At 40.1% G+C, this 19,642-nt stretch overlaps 2 protein-coding genes across 3 annotated transcripts; both read left to right on the forward strand.

The window, feature by feature from the left end:
* Positions 1 to 235: 235 nt before the first annotated feature.
* szl (sizzled) lies at positions 236 to 2,206 on the forward strand. Its single transcript, XM_017699295.1, has 4 exons — positions 236 to 516; positions 747 to 916; positions 1,081 to 1,173; positions 1,896 to 2,206. The coding sequence occupies exons 1-4, from the start codon at positions 236 to 238 to the stop codon at positions 2,204 to 2,206; spliced, it is 855 nt and encodes a 284-aa protein (XP_017554784.1).
* Positions 2,207 to 9,549: 7,343 nt separating this feature from the next.
* On the forward strand, positions 9,550 to 19,280 carry dbx2 (developing brain homeobox 2). 2 transcript variants are annotated; one of them, XM_037542990.1, is made up of 4 exons: positions 9,550 to 9,968; positions 12,303 to 12,392; positions 16,428 to 16,612; positions 18,607 to 19,280. In XM_037542990.1, the coding sequence occupies exons 1-4, from the start codon at positions 9,722 to 9,724 to the stop codon at positions 18,844 to 18,846; spliced, it is 762 nt and encodes a 253-aa protein (XP_037398887.1). In that variant the 5' UTR covers positions 9,550 to 9,721; the 3' UTR covers positions 18,847 to 19,280. The 2 variants fall into 2 exon arrangements, with proteins under 2 accessions (XP_037398887.1, XP_017554783.1); XM_017699294.2 differs by having other exon boundaries at positions 9,556 to 9,968; positions 12,300 to 12,392.
* Positions 19,281 to 19,642: the final 362 nt, after the last annotated feature.

The following is a 19,642-nucleotide window of genomic DNA, read 5'->3' on the forward strand; positions in this document are numbered from 1 at the left end:
CCTTTGATTGTTTATTTAATGCCCCCACCGCCCCCGTCCCCCTGCGTCTGCGTGTAGTTATCTCCTGCTTGACGCGTCGTCTGCGCCTCTTTGATAGGTCGTTGACAACAGCCCTGGCTGGCAGGCACTGCCTGTATATAAGCCAGCACATCCCACTCACTCACATCCACTCCAGCAGCATTACCTTCAAGCCTTAGACCCTCCCTTTCACAGGATCATCATTTTCTCTGGAACTATGGCTCTCTTCTCCATCCTGCTTGCCTTGACCCTCATATCTCAGACTGGGGCCTTTGACCTGGGCCAGTCTACCCGCTGTGTTCCCATTCCTCATCAGCTGATTGTGTGCCATGATGTGGGCTACTCAGAGATGCGGCTGCCCAATCTGTTGGGCCACAGCAGTCTGGAAGGCGAGGTGATCCCCCGCTCAGAGGACTGGCGCTCTCTGCTGCAGACTGGGTGCCACCCTCAGGCCCAGGCCTTCCTCTGCTCCCTCATCGCTCCTGTCTGCCTGGACACGTAAGTGTTTTGTAGAAGAATATCTCTCTCAGTATTGTTTCTTTAACTGGTGTCAGAAGGTTATTTCTATCTGCCACTGTTTAAACAGCTTAAACACATTCTTCAGTTGTTAATCTTAAGGCCTATGGTTCAGTAAGTACTGTAATATGTCTTATGTAGGTATGTGGTATTTTCTCTCCAATTTTCACTGGCCAGTATGTAACCATGCTCACTTTTCATCTCCTGTGCAGGTTTATCCAGCCGTGTCGTAGCCTCTGTGTGGCCGTGAGGGACAGCTGTGCTCCTGTTCTGGCCTGTCATGGCCACTCATGGCCTGAAGCTCTGGATTGCAATCGTTTCCCTGCTCAGGAGGACATGTGTCTGACCCCACTGCCCAAACACATTGGCAGCTTCCCTAAAGGTGAGTCTTCTACTACTCTCACACACAAATGTATCACACTGATATAAAAGAAGTTAAAATGTGAAGCTACCCAGGGCTACCATGCAATAGTGCATAACTGTGAACCATTCTAAATGGTTTGGAACTGAATTACTGGAATCTTATGTTCATCTTTGTTTTTGCAGATTTTCCACAGCCAGCCTGTCAGTCGTGCCCTCCAGTGGAGGAGATGCCTTCTCTCAAAACAGTGATGGACGCTCTCTGTCTCGATGACTTTGGTAAGAAGCAGATATTAAAACATTTTTTGTCACTTTACTGAAGGGTGGCATTTGTAAGGCTACATGACACCTACTGACATAAAAGTGCATAAGCATGTATAAAGGCTTATTTCATCAAGCCTCACTTGTCATTAAGTCTTCAGTCACTTTCAACCTAGAAAGTGTTATGACCACTGATGCTTGATGAAATAAGCTTTTTTTGAATGTTTATATAGGTCTATGGTAGTTGTCCTGAAAGGCTTATGTAGGTTTCATGAACGCTTATGATCACTGCAATACATTAGTGATTTAATTTTATATAGTGACATTTTATTAACATACCAGTTTTGAAAAATTGTTAGTAAACTGATTATAGTGCTTTTTACCTTGTAGTTATTGATTTTATTCTTTGTTTATATTTATACAATCAAAGAATGTTCCATAACTTTTGCACAAGCCATATTTTACCATTTTTATGTATTTTTTCATTTGTTTTAAATTCAGCAAGTAAACAGCAATTGTGCATTAAAATGTGAAGAATAGTGTGCTGTGTAGAAGATGTGTAACTTATTTACACATAGAAAATCAACTAAACATGTCATTTGACCAGGGCACCCATTCTTTTGCATACAACTGTACACTTTGCATTCAACTGTACAACAGAGTCATGTGTTAAAATCTCTCTGTGGCTCATTGCTGCTTCCACTCACTGTTCCTCTTTCCTCCTTTCTCTCCTCTTGCAGCTGTGAAAGCTAAGCTGTTCCGGCACCGTTTGCCCTCTGCTGACCCTGAGCTGGAGGTGGAAGGAAAGGTGGAGTTCATTGAGCGTGGGCCTCTGCTGCCGTACAGCACCACTCAGCTGCTGCAGCAGTGGCTGCTGCTCAACCTTCGCTGTGCGCACGCCATGGTGCGGCCTGGACGTGCCCAGCTCTACCTGCTCACAGGCCGAGCACGCGCCGATGGAACCGTGTCCATCACACATCTGTTCCCCTGGCTCAAGAAGGACATGCACATTATCACAGCAGCACGCAAGTGGAAGCAGCACAAGTGCTGAGCTTCAGAATACTTATCTTTCTTTGCCAGCTTGGCCAATTAAAAGCTTTTATAGCAGCCTGGACCTGACTCAAGGCATCTGCTCATTACTAAAGACTTCATGAGGTTAAAAACAGGTGTCCAATAGGAAAATGCTAAAATGTGCAGCAGGATCAGGACTGGTGACCCCTGGCCTACATGACATATGTGTGAAGCAAGAGTTGATATATGTATGTGCCGTTTGCCGTATGAGTTGAAGGTGAGGGTTGCGCTGGAGCTGGCTCCTCCTGTTCGGGCTGACCTCCTTTGCTGTGGTAGAGCCAGTGTGACTCACACGCAGCTTTCTGAGCACATAAACCTTGAATGCACTCTGAATTTTGTACATAATGAGACTAGAGTAAAATGATTTGTAAAGATAGTATTTTCTATTCAAACATTGCTGTATTTATGTTTCTTTTGTGTGTTTGAACTGGTGGAAATAAATGTAGTCTTAAACTGCATGTTCATGTTTGTGTGTTTTTCTTGGTCCTTTTCTTGTGGTGAGGAGACAAAAATAAAACTTGGAATCAGGGATTCAGCTTCAGAAGGCATTCAGTGTTTACTCTGAAGCTTGTAACAGCCATATACACATACATTTGACCTGCTGTGTAGTAGTTTTACAGTAAAGGACCTTGACGCAGAGCTGCTGCCTCAGTTTTCCATTTCTAACAACTGACAAACTAGCTTAGACTATTCACAGTGATGTATCTAGATTTTCCAGAAGGCCTAGAGTGATACTGTTGTTTCACTAAATTGGTTCCACCCATTCTAAATCAAAATGTGATTAGTTGATCCCACAGCCAGTTCCTAAATACTGCCGTATTAGGCCTTCAGTTCAGCTCCTGAAGTCCTATCTAGTTGGAAAACTAGCTTAGCTGTATCTACCTACAGTGTGGCAAAAAGTATTTAGTCAGCCACTGATTGTACAAGTTCTCCTACTTAGAAAGACGAGAGAGGTCTGTAATTTTCATCATAGGTACACTTCAACTATGAGAGACAATATGAGAAAAAAAAAAAATCCAGGAAATCACATTGTAGGATTTTTAAAGAATTTATTTGTAAATTATGGTGGAAAATAAGTATTTGGTCAATAACAAAAGTTCAACTCAATACTTTGTAGCATAATCTTTGTTGGCAATGACAGAGGTTAAACGTTTCCTGCAAGTCTTCACCAGGTTTGCACACACTGTAGCTCTTATTTTGGCCCATTTCTCCATGCAGATCTCCTCTAGAGCAGTGATCTTTTGGGGCTGTTGCTGGGCACTCCCTCCACAAATTTTCTATGGGGTTGAGGTCTGGAGACTGGCTAGGCCACTCCAGGACCTTGAAATGCTTGTTACGGAGCCACTCCTTCGTTGCCCGAGCAGTGTGTTTGGGATCATTGTCATGCTGGAAGACCCAGCCATGATCTTCAATACTCTCACTGATAGAAGGAGGATTTGACTTAAAATCTCACGATACATGGCCCCGTTCATTCTTCCCTTAACACGGATCAGTCGTCCTGTCCCCTTTGTAGAAAAACAGCCCCAAAGCATGATGTTTCCAACCCCATTCTTCACAGTAGGTATGGATGCAACTCAGCATTCTTCTTCCTGCAAACACGACGAGTTGAGTTTTTACCAAAAAGTTCTATTTTGATTTCATCTGACCACATGATATTCTCCCAATCCTCTTCTGGATCATTCATATGCTCTCTGGCAAACTTCAGACGGGCTTGGACATGTACTGGCTTAAGCAGAGGGACACACCTGGCAGGATTTGAGTCCCTCTCGGCGTAGTGTGTTACTGAGGATAGCCTTTGTTACTTTGGTCCCAGCTCTCTGCAGGTCATTCATCAGGTCCCTCTGTGTAGTTCTGGGATTTTTGTTCACCGTTCTCATGATCATTTTGACCACATGGGATGAGATCTTGCGTGGGGCACCAGATCGAGGGAGATTATCAATGGTCTTGTATGTCTTACATTTTTTTACAATTGCTCCCACAGTTGATTTATTCACACCAACCTGCTTGCCTATTGTAGATTCACTCTTCCCAGCCTGGTGCAGGTCTACAATTTTCTTCCTGGTGTCCTTCGACAGCTCTTTGGTCTTGGACATGGTTAAGTTTGGAGTCTGACTGTTTGAGGCTGTGGACAGGTGTCTTTTATACAGACAACGAGGTCAAACAGGTGCCATTAATACAGGTAATGAGTGGAGGACAGAAGAGCTTCTTAAAGAAGAAGTTACAGGTCTGTGAGAGCCAGAAATCATGCTTGTTTGTGGGTGACCAAACAATTATTTTCCACCATAATTTACAAATAAATTCTTTAAAAATCCTACAATGTGATTTCCTGGATTTTTTTTCTCATATTGTCTCTCATAGTTGAAGTGTACCTATGATGAAAATTACAGACCTCTCTCATCTTTCTAAGTAGGAGAACTTGCACAATCAGTAGCTGACTAAATACTTTTTTGCCCTACTGTAGAAACCATAGGAAAAAAATTCCACCCAAAACAAAATGAAGTAAGAATGCTACTGCAATACTTGGAGAATTTGGGTAGATCATACGTTATGATTCTTTTAAATAAAAAATAATAATAGTATAATATAATAATAATAATAATAATAATAATAAATAAATAAATAGAGAATTGTCTGTTATTAGACTATGAAATTATGTCAGTTTTTTGGGACACCTTGTTTATGCTTGATTGAACTGATATCAGTTGATAGATTTGCCCAGTGTAGAATGTTCAACTTCTTTGCCTTTAAAAACTTCTTTTGTCAGGAGTCACACCATCAGTACTTTTGGATTGTTACTTTCCATAAGAGTCCTTAAGACTCAGTGGATGTCATAGTGAGAGTTAACAGCAACATTTCCAAATGCAAATACCACACTTAAAATCAACTGTAGACCTTTTATCTGCTTACATATAATGAGTAATATAATAACAAACACCTGGCCTTGGAACAGCTGAGCAGACAATTTTCCAATTATGTCCAAGGGGGGGTGCTGTGTATGTCAAATAATTGTAATTTCTACACCATTTACCTGATTAGGATGCAAAAACCCTCAAATTAAAAGCTGCACTGTGAGGTTAATATTTAATTCCAGCTCCAAAATTCTGTGGTACACAGCTAAAATAACAATAGCCTTAAATATTTATGAACCTGACTGTAATTTCTCTTATACATAATTAGGTGGTTCCACCCCTTAATGTGCTCTTGCTTCTCTTTTGCCATCTTGTATTCAAAACGTTGGATACACTACTGGGTGCAAGCAAGCAGACATTGTATAGAAACTGGACTGTGCAACTCTCAGCTGTGTGATTTTGGTCTGTCATTGTGCTTTCACATGGGAATGCTGTAACATCCCTTCTGCTAAGCTCTTTGTATGTGTGTGTGTGTGTGTGTGTGTGCAAATGTGTGTGAGTGAATCAGACTTTGCTAGTAAATGTGAACAGAGTTGCTGCAATTCATTCTTCTTTGCCACCTCATTATGACTCCATAGACACATTGAAAACAGAGCAAGAGAGAGAGCACATTAGAAACTTCCGTGCTGTGCTACAAAAAGCCGCCTGTGTGCCGGCCTCCACCACTATTGTTCCCTCTAATTCATGGAGTCTGGCCCACCATTGACAACATGAAGTGCGAGTGGGGGGACAGCTATTGAGAGCATTCTGTTTTTAAGGGGTCGGGGAGAGAAAGGAGAGACAGACCTCTCACAGCTGGCCCACTGAGCACTGCATCTCGGCCTGCTCTTTATGGCCCTTCTATGAGGCCTCTGATTTTCTTTCATTCGTCTTAAAAAAAGGGTGAGGGACTTCAAATGGATTCACATGAAACCAGCGCTCAAGAGCTCGGAGATCATAATAGGACAACAGTTCCATCGCTCTCGTTTAAGAAAGCCATTCGCGGTGGAAGTGATTGAGAGACGCTTGACGTCTGGCATGAGGATGGAAAGGAATGCGAGATGTGTGCTGAGCTTTATGGGATTATTTTATTGAACACACAGAGGCGAAAGGACAGGTTAATTATACCAAGCATTTAACATTTGGCATTATTGTTGTGGAGTGAGTGCTCAGAATGACTGTTTAAATTTAAACTTGAACTCTCACAACCCTCCTTCTGTATTGTGTATAACAGACTTGCACCACATAATAATGTTTATGTTTTGAAAAGATATAGAGCTCCCATAAACCCTTTAGACTTTTAGTTCAATCTCTTAAATGTTGGTTTTATAGTACTAAGTGAATCATTTATAATAATAACTTGGAAGTTTGCTTTAAATGTACTAATCAGCATTACAGGTTGATAATAAGACAATGGAAGGGGTTATATCAACTACTGTTACTGATTTCACAGCCCAAATCTCTTCTTTACATTGTGTGGCAGTTCCATGTGGAATAGACAGAAAGAAATGGTCTAAAGTACATATATTAGATTAAAACTACATTTATTCCTCCTGAAAAGTTGCAATTTTGGAGAGAAGTTGACATTTTCTTTAGATAGCAGTGATATATTACCTCATCATTCTAATGATAGCAGTTTATTCCTGTGGAATCAGTGCACACATATGACACAAGTACAGTCATTCACTCTTTTCAGTGCACTCTACTCTCTCTCTCTCTCTCATTTGCATTGAGTCTATACAGTCTGGTTTGTCTGGTGTAAAGCCAAAAGCCAGGAAACACAAACGGACTGGATTCCATCTACTGCTCTGTCCTTCACCCCATATCAGTCATAAGGTAATCCTGTCCTGGTACCCCACACAAAAGCCCACCTCATCCAACCAGCTCCTCGTAGTTAACCGTAAACACATTACATATTCATCACCACACGGCAGGTCCTCCACCAGCGAGGGGGAATAAAACTGCAAATTTGATTACAAGCGCCCTTTGGCTCTGCGGCTGAGGCACAAAGGGTCCGGCTGTCTGGGGCGATTACCATGCCCAGCATGAGGTGATGTTTTACCCCACAGAATCCCCCAGCTCCCCTTGCACCGGGACATGCCTGTTTAGTGCGGGCCAGCGCTCTTTCTGCTCGCTTTGGCCCTGCTGGAGACCCCGGTCAAAAGGATCCCTGCTTAAAGAAGTGTTTCACACTCACTGCACTTCACTGCAGCTAGTCAACAGAACCCACCCAAACCACTGCGAGGCTAAAGCCATTTGCTCTGCGCTGCTGTTTTTTCATTATAGTTTATCACTGAAACTTGATGAGAGGAACAGCAGTGTTTGTATGTGATTATCTAAAACTTTAGCCCTTCTGTCTTTAATTCTATATTATTATACACTTTTAAAAGTGTAGGTGCCAAAAAAGGGTATTTGGAGTGATGCCATGGATCTTTAAAGAAGTGTTTTTCTAAATGATGCATGAATGTAAACTTTTTTTCCACCACTGTATGTTCAACCCTAGAACAATTTAAGTAGCTGAGAGGTTAAAGTGGAAAAACTGAAAAACAAGCAAGGGACCTCACTTAAGCACAATATTTCAGCAAACTGTCAAATCACATAAGACTGGAAATCATTCTGCACTGCTAACAATGTGGTACCTGAATTTTTTTACTACGATCGTTACTGTTCTGCCTCAATTTAAAAAAAAAAAAGAACTAATAGTAAGTGAACAGAACAAGAATCTGTGTTTTATGCTCTGTCAACTTATTATTTAAAGTTCAAATTACTCCACATTTTAAGGCAGCCCAGTAACTACTTTTTTAAAGTTGAAACTGCAGTTTTTACAGTGTGACAGTGGTAACTGAATGATTGAATGAATAATGTGCTATTTCACAGTGCAGTCTGTCAGATAGGCTTTAGCTACAGCTTAAATGAACTTTTTGTGTCAGGTGTACTTTATAAACCCTTATCTGACATTTTGTCAATATGTCACTCAAATTGGACTCATATCAGTCAAAGTGTTTGAATATCTGGAACACTTTGACGCTTGATGTCATAGCTGTGAGTGCTGAGCGGAGACTGACAGTCAATAAAAGGAGAAAGAGATAAGCTGTCATGCTGATGAATTCTCCAGCTAGCCGTGCTATAATGCACACAGTGGACCAAACTGGAATAAACCTTCACGTGTGAAAGTGATACTGACAAAGTTTGAAGAGTCTTGGTAGAGATGGTGTTATACCATCTTTCTTTTATAAAAATGTTCAGAGTTTGAGTATCAGCTCACACAGATTCCATATTTTTCTTTTAAAAGGTAATAATCTTTAAAATGTGCTATTTTTCATTTAAACAATTTACTGAAAGGGTAATTCCACTGACTTACCAAATGTTCAGTGTAATTAAATCATTAAGACATAAAGACATTCACTGTGATTTGGTGTGAAATGCGTTGTTCTAGAGAAACTTAATGATAGGAACCAGACATCTGAAAAGTTTAATGCCTTTAAAAGCTCCCTCACAGACAGTTATTGCCTAAACTAATTATGAAGATGCTGCCTGATGACTGAGACACTGTCTTACAATAGTTTGGAGATCCACTTTTGGGCTAAAGTCTATTTTTTCAAATTGATTCGTGGTGAAGAGGCAAAAGAAACCGCAAAATAAAAAAAAACTGAAAGTTGTTTTTTCTTCAGATGTATCACCACCTGTTAATACCAACATCACATTTAAAACTCAGAAGACACATGTAGGTTCACTGGTGGATTTGGATAGTAAATTAAATGGCTCTATTTGCATTGTAGATACAGCAACCCCTGGTTCCTTTCACTACCACTGCAAATAAGTTTCTCTGCGGTTAACCGTTTCACATTAAACCACTCTGAATGATTTTCTTTTTTATCTCAACCACTGAATTATGCAGAATTTTTGTAAAATTGGTGGAATTCCCCTAGAAGGGCATCCAAAAATAGGCTATCATGCCAAAACTACTGGAACACATGATGTCACACAATGTGAGTGCTATTTCAGGATAGATTTGTTACAGTATTGATTCACATTTATCTTTTTTTGTTGGCTCATAAATCACTTACTTATTTGTCAAAATATGCAGCTATTTGAACCTTCATCCATATAAGCACATAAATCCATGCTGTCCATAATCATAAAGTGACAATAGAGCTGTTTATGATAGACTGTGAGGCAGATAGTTTTATAGGCTGACTCTTGATGGGTTTTTCAATAGGTGCCTCTGAAAAAGACGCAACTATTTACTGCTTCTGGACTCTGTTTGGTGTGCAAGTTAAACTTTGGTCAGGAGTCCATTGTCTCCAATGTCTATCATTTAATGGCCGCTTTGACATAATGAATGAAGTGGTCCCACCTTCTGTCCAGCAGAAAGGCCCTACTCTTATCTCCTTTCACAATCACTCTGCAGTAGCTCAACCAATCAGGGCCAGGCTTCGGGTGCCCGTGGGCAAAAGAGGGAAAGGAGTTATTGTTTTCTTTCTGCTTTTTAATGAAGTTTACCCTGTCGCTCTTTCAGGAAAATGTTAGTAGCTTGGAAAAACTTTGCAAAGCACTGCGGATCTGCCACAGAGGGAGTGAATTCATGAGGAAAGGAGGATCAGAGAATGATGGCTGAATCTCCGTCAAGGCATCCCGGCTTTGGCAATTCCGGGAAGAGTTTTCTTATTGATAATCTGCTGCGTCCTGGCAATAAATCACCTGCTCCTCAGATCATACCTGACGCTGCTCAGAAAAGATGCTATCCCGGGTTGGTGTGTCGGCCGATCGGTCTGGCTCTGAAGGGCACATGGGGACCCACATATGGAGCTCAGAGTCATCTGCAAGAGACAGAGACACTCAAACCACATTCAGGTAAGACGGCATACTTAGTTCATGTAGTTGTTCTGAATGCTTGAGAACTGTAAATGCAGTGTGGGATAAATTTGGCCTAACATCGGTGCAGCTGCTGGAGAACTGACAGGAGTGAGTGCAGCATTAGTATTATTATTACTTGGTGATCACACCGTTCTAAGTGACTGTATTTTTTTAGCTTAAACTTAATAAAAATCATCAGCTTAAAGACAGTTACAGATCCTTTGCAAACATCAAACCAAGGACGTTTTTTTCTTATTTCTAAAGTAACTATGTGAAAAAAAACAGTATATTTTTGTACTTTTGCTTTTTTCCAAAATTCTTTGATATCTAGAAAGTGGAGCTCAGTAATGTCACTGTTAAAAAAATCCAGGTTATTTTTTTGGAGAGTGTAGAGGCTTGGTAGATTGATTTTGCAGTGAAAAAGTAAATTTTTTGTAAAAATAATGCACATAAATGATAAAGTAACGAAAGTGTAGTTTCTGTGTCTACAGCAAATAAATCTATTTAAGATGCTAATTCTTTTGATTATCCTATCTGATGGAAGTATTAAAATGTCATTGCTGTCACAGCAAAAGCCTCTATCTCCAAAACTGTAATTTTACAGGAGAAAGAAAAACATTTGTAACTGATTTGGAGCATTTAAATCATGACATTTTAACAAAATAAATCGGAGCTGGCATTTTTAAATTACCAAAAACCAAGAGGCTTTGTTCTGACATCGGTAACATCTAAAACCATAACTATATATAACTACTCATATTATAACTGCATAAGCCCTGGTTTTACATATTTAAGTGTTTTAAACAAAAATGTAAAATGTTATGAAAGTGTGTATCATTCTGGATATTTTAGAAAACTATTCTGCTCGTCCAGTTTACACATTAAAAATCATATTGGGCTTGAAAACTAGATGGCCCCTCTTAGATGACAGATAACTTGAGCCTTTACTCTTTGCAATCTGTATAGTAAAGTTCACTGTCATTCAGTATGGTACCTAAAATTAATGATAATTCCAGTTAAAAAAGACTCACAAAACAGTGCACAATCAATACAGTGATCAACAGTCTGAAGTCTGTGATTATGTTTTTAATCAGCAGGACCTACTCTAATGTCCTTTATATTATAAGTAAGCAGTTTTCCTCATTGAAATGTATCATTTAGTATGACAAATTCAAACTGATATTTTAAAGTTTTGATGAATTTTTTGATAAAATAAAAACCATATTGATACAAATACTTCGTGTTATTTTGATTAATTCCACTAGGTATGTAGACTTTTAAAATTAGCGTTAAGCCCTTTTTCACCCAAAGGCTTATTAGAAAACAGTGCAAACTGACTGAGTTGTTCATGTTGTATAAGTGAGGAATAGAAGATCTGGGATCTTCTGGCAGGTCCTAACCATTTAAGAGGTTAAGAAGAGTGTGGCAGTGACATGCAACTTATAACACAGTGCTGTCCAAAAGCCTCAGTCCATCTTGAGGAAACAAAAGGTAGGGCTGTTTACCTGGACAGTAAAAGAACTCAAATTTGAGTAACTACACATAACCAGCCAAACAATGCATTGTAATTTTTCTGGCATTTTACTGGTAAGTATGGCCTTTTTAGTGCATTAGCTTAACCATTTCCACAACCATCCAATACCTGCTTCAGCTTATCAATCCTCTATTAGATGCTAGATAAATCAGGTGCTGCTGATAATAGAATTGAACCAAAGTCGTTTTCTTCTAATTGCATTTCTCTTAATAACTTGTTGTAAAAACAAAACTTGTATTATTTTATTGTATTAATATCTATTTGTTTTCTAATGTTTTGTGGTATTTTACAGGCAAAAAACACACTTGCTGCCAAGATCATTTTTAAAAAATCTTGGCTGCACAGTACTGGATGATTGTTTTGGTGTAAATCAGTGTCAGCAGTGTGACAGATATGATTAGTTTGACCTATATGTATGTAATGACTTGTTTATCTACCCAATATTACACTCAGTGCTTCTGCCCAAACAACTTTAATCACAGTTGTATGCAAAAGATTTAACGTTATAAAAAACATACAATATAAAATCTCCTGTAACTTTTGAAAAGGCCAAATTTTGTGTTTTATTTTTGCCAATATGGTAAATTTAGCAAATAAACAGTGATTGTGCATTGAAATGTGCAGAAACATGTTCTCACTGATATTCACTTAAAAAAACAACAAAACATGGCTCCCAACCTTTTGCGTATGCCTGAGTAAATGAAAAGGACTTTATTACACAGCTTAAAAGTTGCATGCTAATTAGACAGTGTGTGCTGTTGAGTGATGATGAGTTTGTGTTTTCGTGTGTGTAGCAGTGATGATGCTGTGTGCATCTCCTCTCATTCACCCCTGCTGCGGCAGCTCCACACCACTGACCTGCACTCCTCCTCTCCTCTCCAGCTCCAGTGAGTCTATTACACACACACACACACACACACACACACAGTCTATGATTCAACAGCTAATCGCTAATTCCTCTCTAATATGCACACCACTGCACAGCTATTCATCAATCATGCCTATTTAGTAGAGGGATGCTTTTATTACCATGTAGCCACACAGACACACACACACACACACACACACTGCAAGAGATAGATAGAGAGAGAGAGAGAGAGAGAGAGAGAGAGAGAGAGAGAGAGAGAGAGAGAGAGAGAGAGAGAGCACAATAAAACCACACCTCCTGTTTTCTGCCAGAGTAGGTTAGAATTGATATTAAGTGCACCATAATGGCCAAACCCATTCTTTCACCCTCTGTGTTCACTGAGCTCCAGCCAGCCTGCTTTGTATTCCTGCTTTCTGTTTCTGAACGGGCAGCAGTGTGTGTGTCGCTCCCTTAAGATTCTGAGTTCAAATGCAGTAACAAGATTGACTGTTTAAGTATGAGAGTCACAGATAAATATGTATTTGTGCAGCACGGTACAAATTTTGTTTCTAGTCAAAATAGCCATTAAAAAGAGGTTAGATATAAGATAATCCAGCTGTATAAGAAAAAAATTTAAAAAGAGTAGAGGAGAAAATCAAGCTCTACTCTTACTTCAGATCTGAAAAAATCCACAACAGTTTCACTGTGAGAAGACAACTCAACACTATGAGTCTGAGAGGATGGGTCGCTGTCAAGAAGCCGTTACTGAGAAAAGGAAACAGATAAAAAAGACAAAAAATTGCAAGGAAGCAGCTGGTGAACAGTGGATTGAGGCCAGAGCTCAACATCAGAGTTGAAATGCCCATGCTGAGTCCAGTGCTCAACATCAGAGCTGAAACGACCACCCTAAGTCCGGTGCTCAACATCACTGATGCAACCAGTGCAGATAATTACATTACAATACTTCAACCAACTTCGAAGACTGAATTTTGGAGGTGTGTAAAGTAAAAGGATGGGCCTCATATTTAGTTGCTGAGGCTTCTGTGTATTTTCCATGAAAGTTTTCTGCTTTTTTCCTGTGACAAAAAATGAATATCTTTTACTTGGCTGTTTTTCAGGAAATTAAATAAATGAAATGTTTTTTTTACTTTTTTTGCACAGAACTGAGTGTATACTGGTGATATGCAGTGTACGATTTTAAGTAATATTCATGTTCTTTAAGAAGTCTAAAAAAAGAAAAATAATTGTCCAACATTTTCAGTTTGCTCAAGTCTTATGCTGATGACACCTGATATGAAAGTGCTGTGACGTAACTAAACATTGCTCACCACCTCCCTGCCATCCTGCCGCCTTGAAAAAAATCCTCTGAAAACTTTTTAGCTGCTTGACACTTTCCCACAGCGCCTCTCACACACACAATGCCGCTTTGCCCCGTGACCAATCAGCTCTTTCAGCTGGGCCGCACACACGCGACCCCACTGCCATTTTTCACCACAGCAATGAACTCGGCTTGAAGGAGTAGTGGCTTTTCTACCCTGATCTGGGACCAGTGTGTTGTTCTCACACTCTGACCTCAGTCGTTCTGAGAGAGCCCACAGCACTGCTGTAAGATCAGTAAGAAAAGGGCGAGTTCTCTCCACACAATGAAGGCCTACAACCCTACATTCCTATGCAGAGAGAGGGTGGGGTTGCTTCTCCGGCCTTTTTGTTGTGGGCGATAAAAAGCTGGGCCCTGAAAAACCGCCTCCTCTTTTCTCCTGTCCCTCACGTGCTGGTCTCTGTCCATTTTGGGCCCCCTTTCGCTGAGGGGGAATAATGCGTTCAATGGTGATGACTTTTATAGACTTATTGGAGCTCATCTTCCCATAGAGAGAGAGACGGTGTACCTGCGGGTGAAAGGATGGAGTGAGGGATGGCTGGTTGCTGAAGGGACAGCGGAGGAATGGAGAGGGGGCCTTTTGTTGAGCTAAAAGGGAGATTTTGAGAGCACAAAGAAGTGAGGGGGAATAAGTAGCCTGCTCGTGAGTTGACCCACTAATAGGGCGTTTAAGTGGAAACTATTGATCCAGAATGATGGACTAGGGAGCGTGACTAACAGTCTTACTCACTGCTTCGAAGGTGGTCAGCGCGGCGATTTGTTGGACAGATTAAGGACGTATTGTTGAATAGACTGGGGGAAATTGTGCTGCTTGACTTTTTTGTCAGGCCTGCACCTGTGATTGAAAAAGCGTGGGATTGCTGCTTACAGGCCCTCTATTTCTCTATCACTCGCAGTCTCTCTCACTCTTTTTCTCTCTATGTCTCTCTCTCTCTCTCCTCTCTTTCTGTTTCAGTCTTGCTCTCTCTCTCTCCCCATCTTGCTCTCTACCTTGCTCTCTCTGTTCTCTCTTTCTATTTCAGTCTTGCTCTCTCTATCCTCTCTCCTCATCTTGCGTTCTCCCTTTTCTCTCTCTGTCTATATTGCAGATAAATATGTATTTGGTAGCTTTTGTTTCCAGTCGAAATGGCTGTTATGTACAGTTTATTAATTTTTCAGGAGATATTTCTGAGGAGGTCAGATATAGAATCATTCAGCTGTATAAGGCCAATGTCATACAATTGTCTTTCATGGCAGAAATGAACAACTGTCAAGAAATGCTAAATGCTATTGAGAGATAGTAATACTGGAGAAAAAATAGAGAATAAAACATACAAAATATACACTGATCATGCATAACACTATGACCACCTCCTTGTTTCTATGCTTGTTGTTCAATTTATCAGCTCCACTTATTATATAGGAGCACTTTGTAGTTCTACAGTTACAGACTGTAGTCCATCTGTTTCTCTGCATATTTTGTTAGCTTACTTTTTTGCTGTTCTTCAGTGGTCAGGACCCCCATGGACCATTACAGAGCAGGTACTATTTGGGTGGTGGATCATTCTCAGCACTGCAGTAACACTGAAGTGGTGGTTGTGTGTTAGTGTGTGTTGCACTGGTCTGAGTGGATCAGACATGGCAGAGCTGTTGGAGTTAAACACCTCAGTGTCACTGCTGGACTAAGAAAATATTCACCAGTGTCCTGTGGGCAGCATCCTGTGACCACTTATGAAGGACTAGAGGATGACTAACACAAGCTGTGCAGCAGCAGATGAGCTATCGTCTCTGACTTTACATCTACAGGGTGGACTGACAAAGTAGGAGTGTGTAATGTGAGTGGACAGTGAGTTGGCACACGGTTTGAAAACTCCAGCAGCACTGCTGTGTCTGATCCACTCATACCAACACAACACACACTAAAACACCACCACCACCAGGTGGTCATAATGTTATGCCCGATTGGAGTATAACTGTGTAAGCATGTTTTACACTCTGTCTCACATACCTGCACGCATATACATCTCCATACACATTCCCTTTATCTGCTTACTTATTCATCCGCTTAGAGAAATTATAACACACACCTGTTTGTGGAACAGCCAAGCAGCCCACTTTCTAATTACTTTCGAGCTCCTGAGGTGGGGTATGTATATAAAATAATTATAAATATAAAATAATTGTGAAAGGCTGAACTTTGAGCTCATAATTATTATTTAATTTAAACTCCAGCGCCCTTGTAGACATTAAAGTAGTTATGAATCTGATATGTCTTTGACTGTCTCTCTCTCTCTCTATATATATATATATATATATTTATCTCTCTCTCTCTGTTTGAGAGTCAGTCACAGAACAGAACAGTCCATGCTCTGGGGTCAGAATGTTGTGGCACTACATGTGATAAGAGACCATCTGGACGGTGTTCAGATACACAGAACACTTTGGAACACTTTGCTCCAGACATACACACATATTCCCCAGTTACCATTGTGTGTCAGAACCTGATGCAAAGGGGCCCAAAACTAGACAGCCCCCTGAGCACAGGCCCATTAAAAGTCCTCTTGACTGCTGTGTGTGTTTAATGTGGGTTCACACACTGGATGACCCAAACTGTGAAACTTTAACTCTCAGGGTTTATCTGGAGTTCAGTAGACACATTTACAACTAGTCAGACACGCATGCGTTTAACTCTGTCCTCTCTCTCTCTCTCTGTCTCAGAGGGTTCAAGTTGTGCAGTGTGGAGTCCAGGATCGAGCCCTAAACCCCATAGAGGAATCCTGAGGAGAGCAGTGTTCTCAGAGCAGCAGAGGAAAGAGCTGGAGAGAACGTTCCGCAGACAGAAATACATCAGCAAAACTGACCGCAGCAGACTGGCCACACAACTTTGTCTGAAAGAAACACAGGTAACACACACACAAATCATTGTGAAAGACCTCACACTACTCTGTCCTTTTTTCACTGTATGATATGACATAAATATAAAAAAGCATATAGCTGTCCTCAGTAATGATACAGCTCACTGTGCCTACATGCATATGTGTGCAAAAAGAGAGGGAGCATCCTGCTGCAGGTGCATAACTGGCTCCAGAACCACAGAATTAGGTGGAGGAATGTGTGATCTGAAATGGTTGATGCTTGATTTGATGAATGAATATTTTTTATGGTGAACATATTGCAGCCACGCCTGAAAACACTTTGTTTTTCAGAGTAAAATGACAGAGCACAGTGGAAAGGTAATTGGAATCTGCAAGTGTCTGACATCTAATCTGACTTATTTAATGTGGCATGAAATGATTTAAAACTGCAACTTTCTTGTCTTGAATTTAAGGCAACGTACTGCTGTGTCACTGTTGGACACCACAGCACCTCTATTAAAATTTCTTTCACTGTTGTTTTCATTCTAGCTTTAGCACGGTTCATTATACTTCTGAGAACTGTAAGAAATACAGGACGCAGAGTTTTGTTAAATCACACCTTAAGAGCCTTTTTCATTTGAAGTGTATATCATTCACTTACCTTATAGATCATTATATAGGTATACACAAATTCAGCCCTACTCTGCTTCATTCATCACTGACCAGTTGCTGATCACTGGACATTGGATATGAACTGGATATTATTTGGGTGGTGCACCATTATCAGATCAACAAAATGTGTAGCTCACCTGCTTGAACTTTTGCATGGTTGTGTAGATTGATTATATGAGTGATATGTGAAGCAAATTGATGTTGCTGGGGTTTTTAATGCCATTTTTGGTTGAGAGAAGTCCAGTGAGGTTCTGTGGTCAGAAACTGACCACTGATGAAGTGAGACAAACTGTGCATGACAGCAGTTGGGCTGTAGTCATGAAATGTGCACTGAAAAAAGTGAATCTACTTCTACGCCTCAAATTTTGCCTTTGAATCAGGTCCACATACGCCTGGCACTAACTGTATTGTGATATATTTTGTGTAGAATTCTTGTGTAGAAATGATGTATACACTTAAGTAAGTAAATAAGTAAGTAAATAAGTAAGTAAAATCCCATAAATATTATGCAGGTGACAATGCAGTAGTGCATGTCACATCTAGTGAATGAACAAAGTGACTACATGCTGTAAATGATAACATATGTTAATAGTTGTATATGAATGGGTGTATAACCAAGTGGCAGTGCAATATGTAATTGAATCTAGTAAATTAAAATTCCTTTTCTCAGTGTACATCTCAAGTGTTAAACACAAGGCCGGCGAGCTGGATCATGCCCACGGCCCAATGCTATCTGGCCCGCAAAAGTATTTTAATAGATTATGTATATTGGCTTGTTTTGCACTGCACTACAGTCCCCAGCATGCACCTCAACATAATGTGCTCTAACTGTCCTATTCCAACAACAGTCTATGTCACAGTTACAGCCCAATTCCACATGAGTCATTTCAAACACAGTAGCAGCATTTCAGCTACAGTTCAACCAGCAAAACACTTAACATTAGCTTAGCAGCTCAGAAATTGAGCCCTAGTCTTAATAAAACAAAGAAAGGATGCCAGGTGTCTAATTCAAGCAAATGCATTGGTTTAAAATACCAACAAAAAAAGCTCCTGGGGACTTTTAAATATTGAACGTTTCAAGTATTCATGTAGCATTTCAAGGTCTACTACAAGTGCTTGTATTTTACTGCTGAAGTTTTCGTGTATTTTGAATAAACAATGGCCAGTTCAGATTACAGCACAGCATTAATTAAAATTTTTCTGTGGCCCACGGATTTGTTGAGATTTTTAATATACTTTAGTTGGTGAGTTTGACATCCTTGGTGTACACCAACAAGGTCAATCGACAAAGTAGTTGTTTCTAATAAAGAGGCCAGTAAGTGTACTTGCATGCTGTATGTAAATCCAAAGACCTGCTTCTTCTGCTTCAGGTGAAGATTTGGTTCCAGAACCGCAGGATGAAGTGGAGGAACTCAAAGGAGAGAGAGAGTCTGAGCACACGGCCAGCTATGGAGGAGCTGCTGCTCAGGAGCATTTCGGACGGAGAGGGAGAAACGGAACACACATGCATACCCCTCCGAGTGCCACAGAGTCATCACAGCCCCGCAGCAGCAGCTGACAAATGCTCAAGAGATCTCACACATCAGGCTGCTCACAGTGTCCAGAGATAAGAAACGTGTGCACATCTCTCTGTGCTTCACTGAGCTTGTGAAACAAAGGTTTCTACATGTGTTAAGAAGCAGTGCAGCAACACAAACCTGTAAATATGTCTTCACAGACAGCCAAAGCAGACTTTGTTTCTGTTGTATAGGACTGTATGCTTTTATTGAGTGTACTCACACACTAATTCACTGTACTAACTGTGCTGTAACTGAATACAAAAATGATTGGTGAATAGTAAAAATGCTAATGTGATCACATGGACATATGACTTTTGTATGACTGTGTCATGCAGAACACCGAGTACCTTACAGTAGTGAACAATAACAATGGAACATTGTGAATTAGACATGCTTTTACTTGTAATCTCTCATGATGTTGATGTAATGTTACCTGTATATAATGTTTAATGATCTCTGACATGAAAGACAAAAAAGATATTGAAATTACAGGATTTTTGCATTCTTTTCATACATGAATATTCAGCTCTTTATGCATACAGAAACAACAAAAATTGATTTAACATACAAAAACACACATATCGCTGCTGTCAGATCAAAACCTCATATCTCCAAAATGATAACTTCACAGGAGAAGGAAAAACCATTCTTTACTTTTAATGTAACTAAATGGAACCAGACTTTTTTTTCCAAGTAATTTTGGGACATTTCTTTTGGTCCATTCACCATAAAATTTACGCTAGGGTAACAGGCATTTTCAAGTTATGTCAAAAACTGAAAAACAACAAAAATTGGAGATACAAGGTTTTGTTCTGACAGCAGTGATATATATATATATATATATATA

Source organism: Pygocentrus nattereri, chromosome 11 (assembly GCF_015220715.1).
Source record: "Pygocentrus nattereri isolate fPygNat1 chromosome 11, fPygNat1.pri, whole genome shotgun sequence".
Classification (NCBI taxonomy): domain Eukaryota; kingdom Metazoa; phylum Chordata; class Actinopteri; order Characiformes; family Serrasalmidae; genus Pygocentrus; species Pygocentrus nattereri.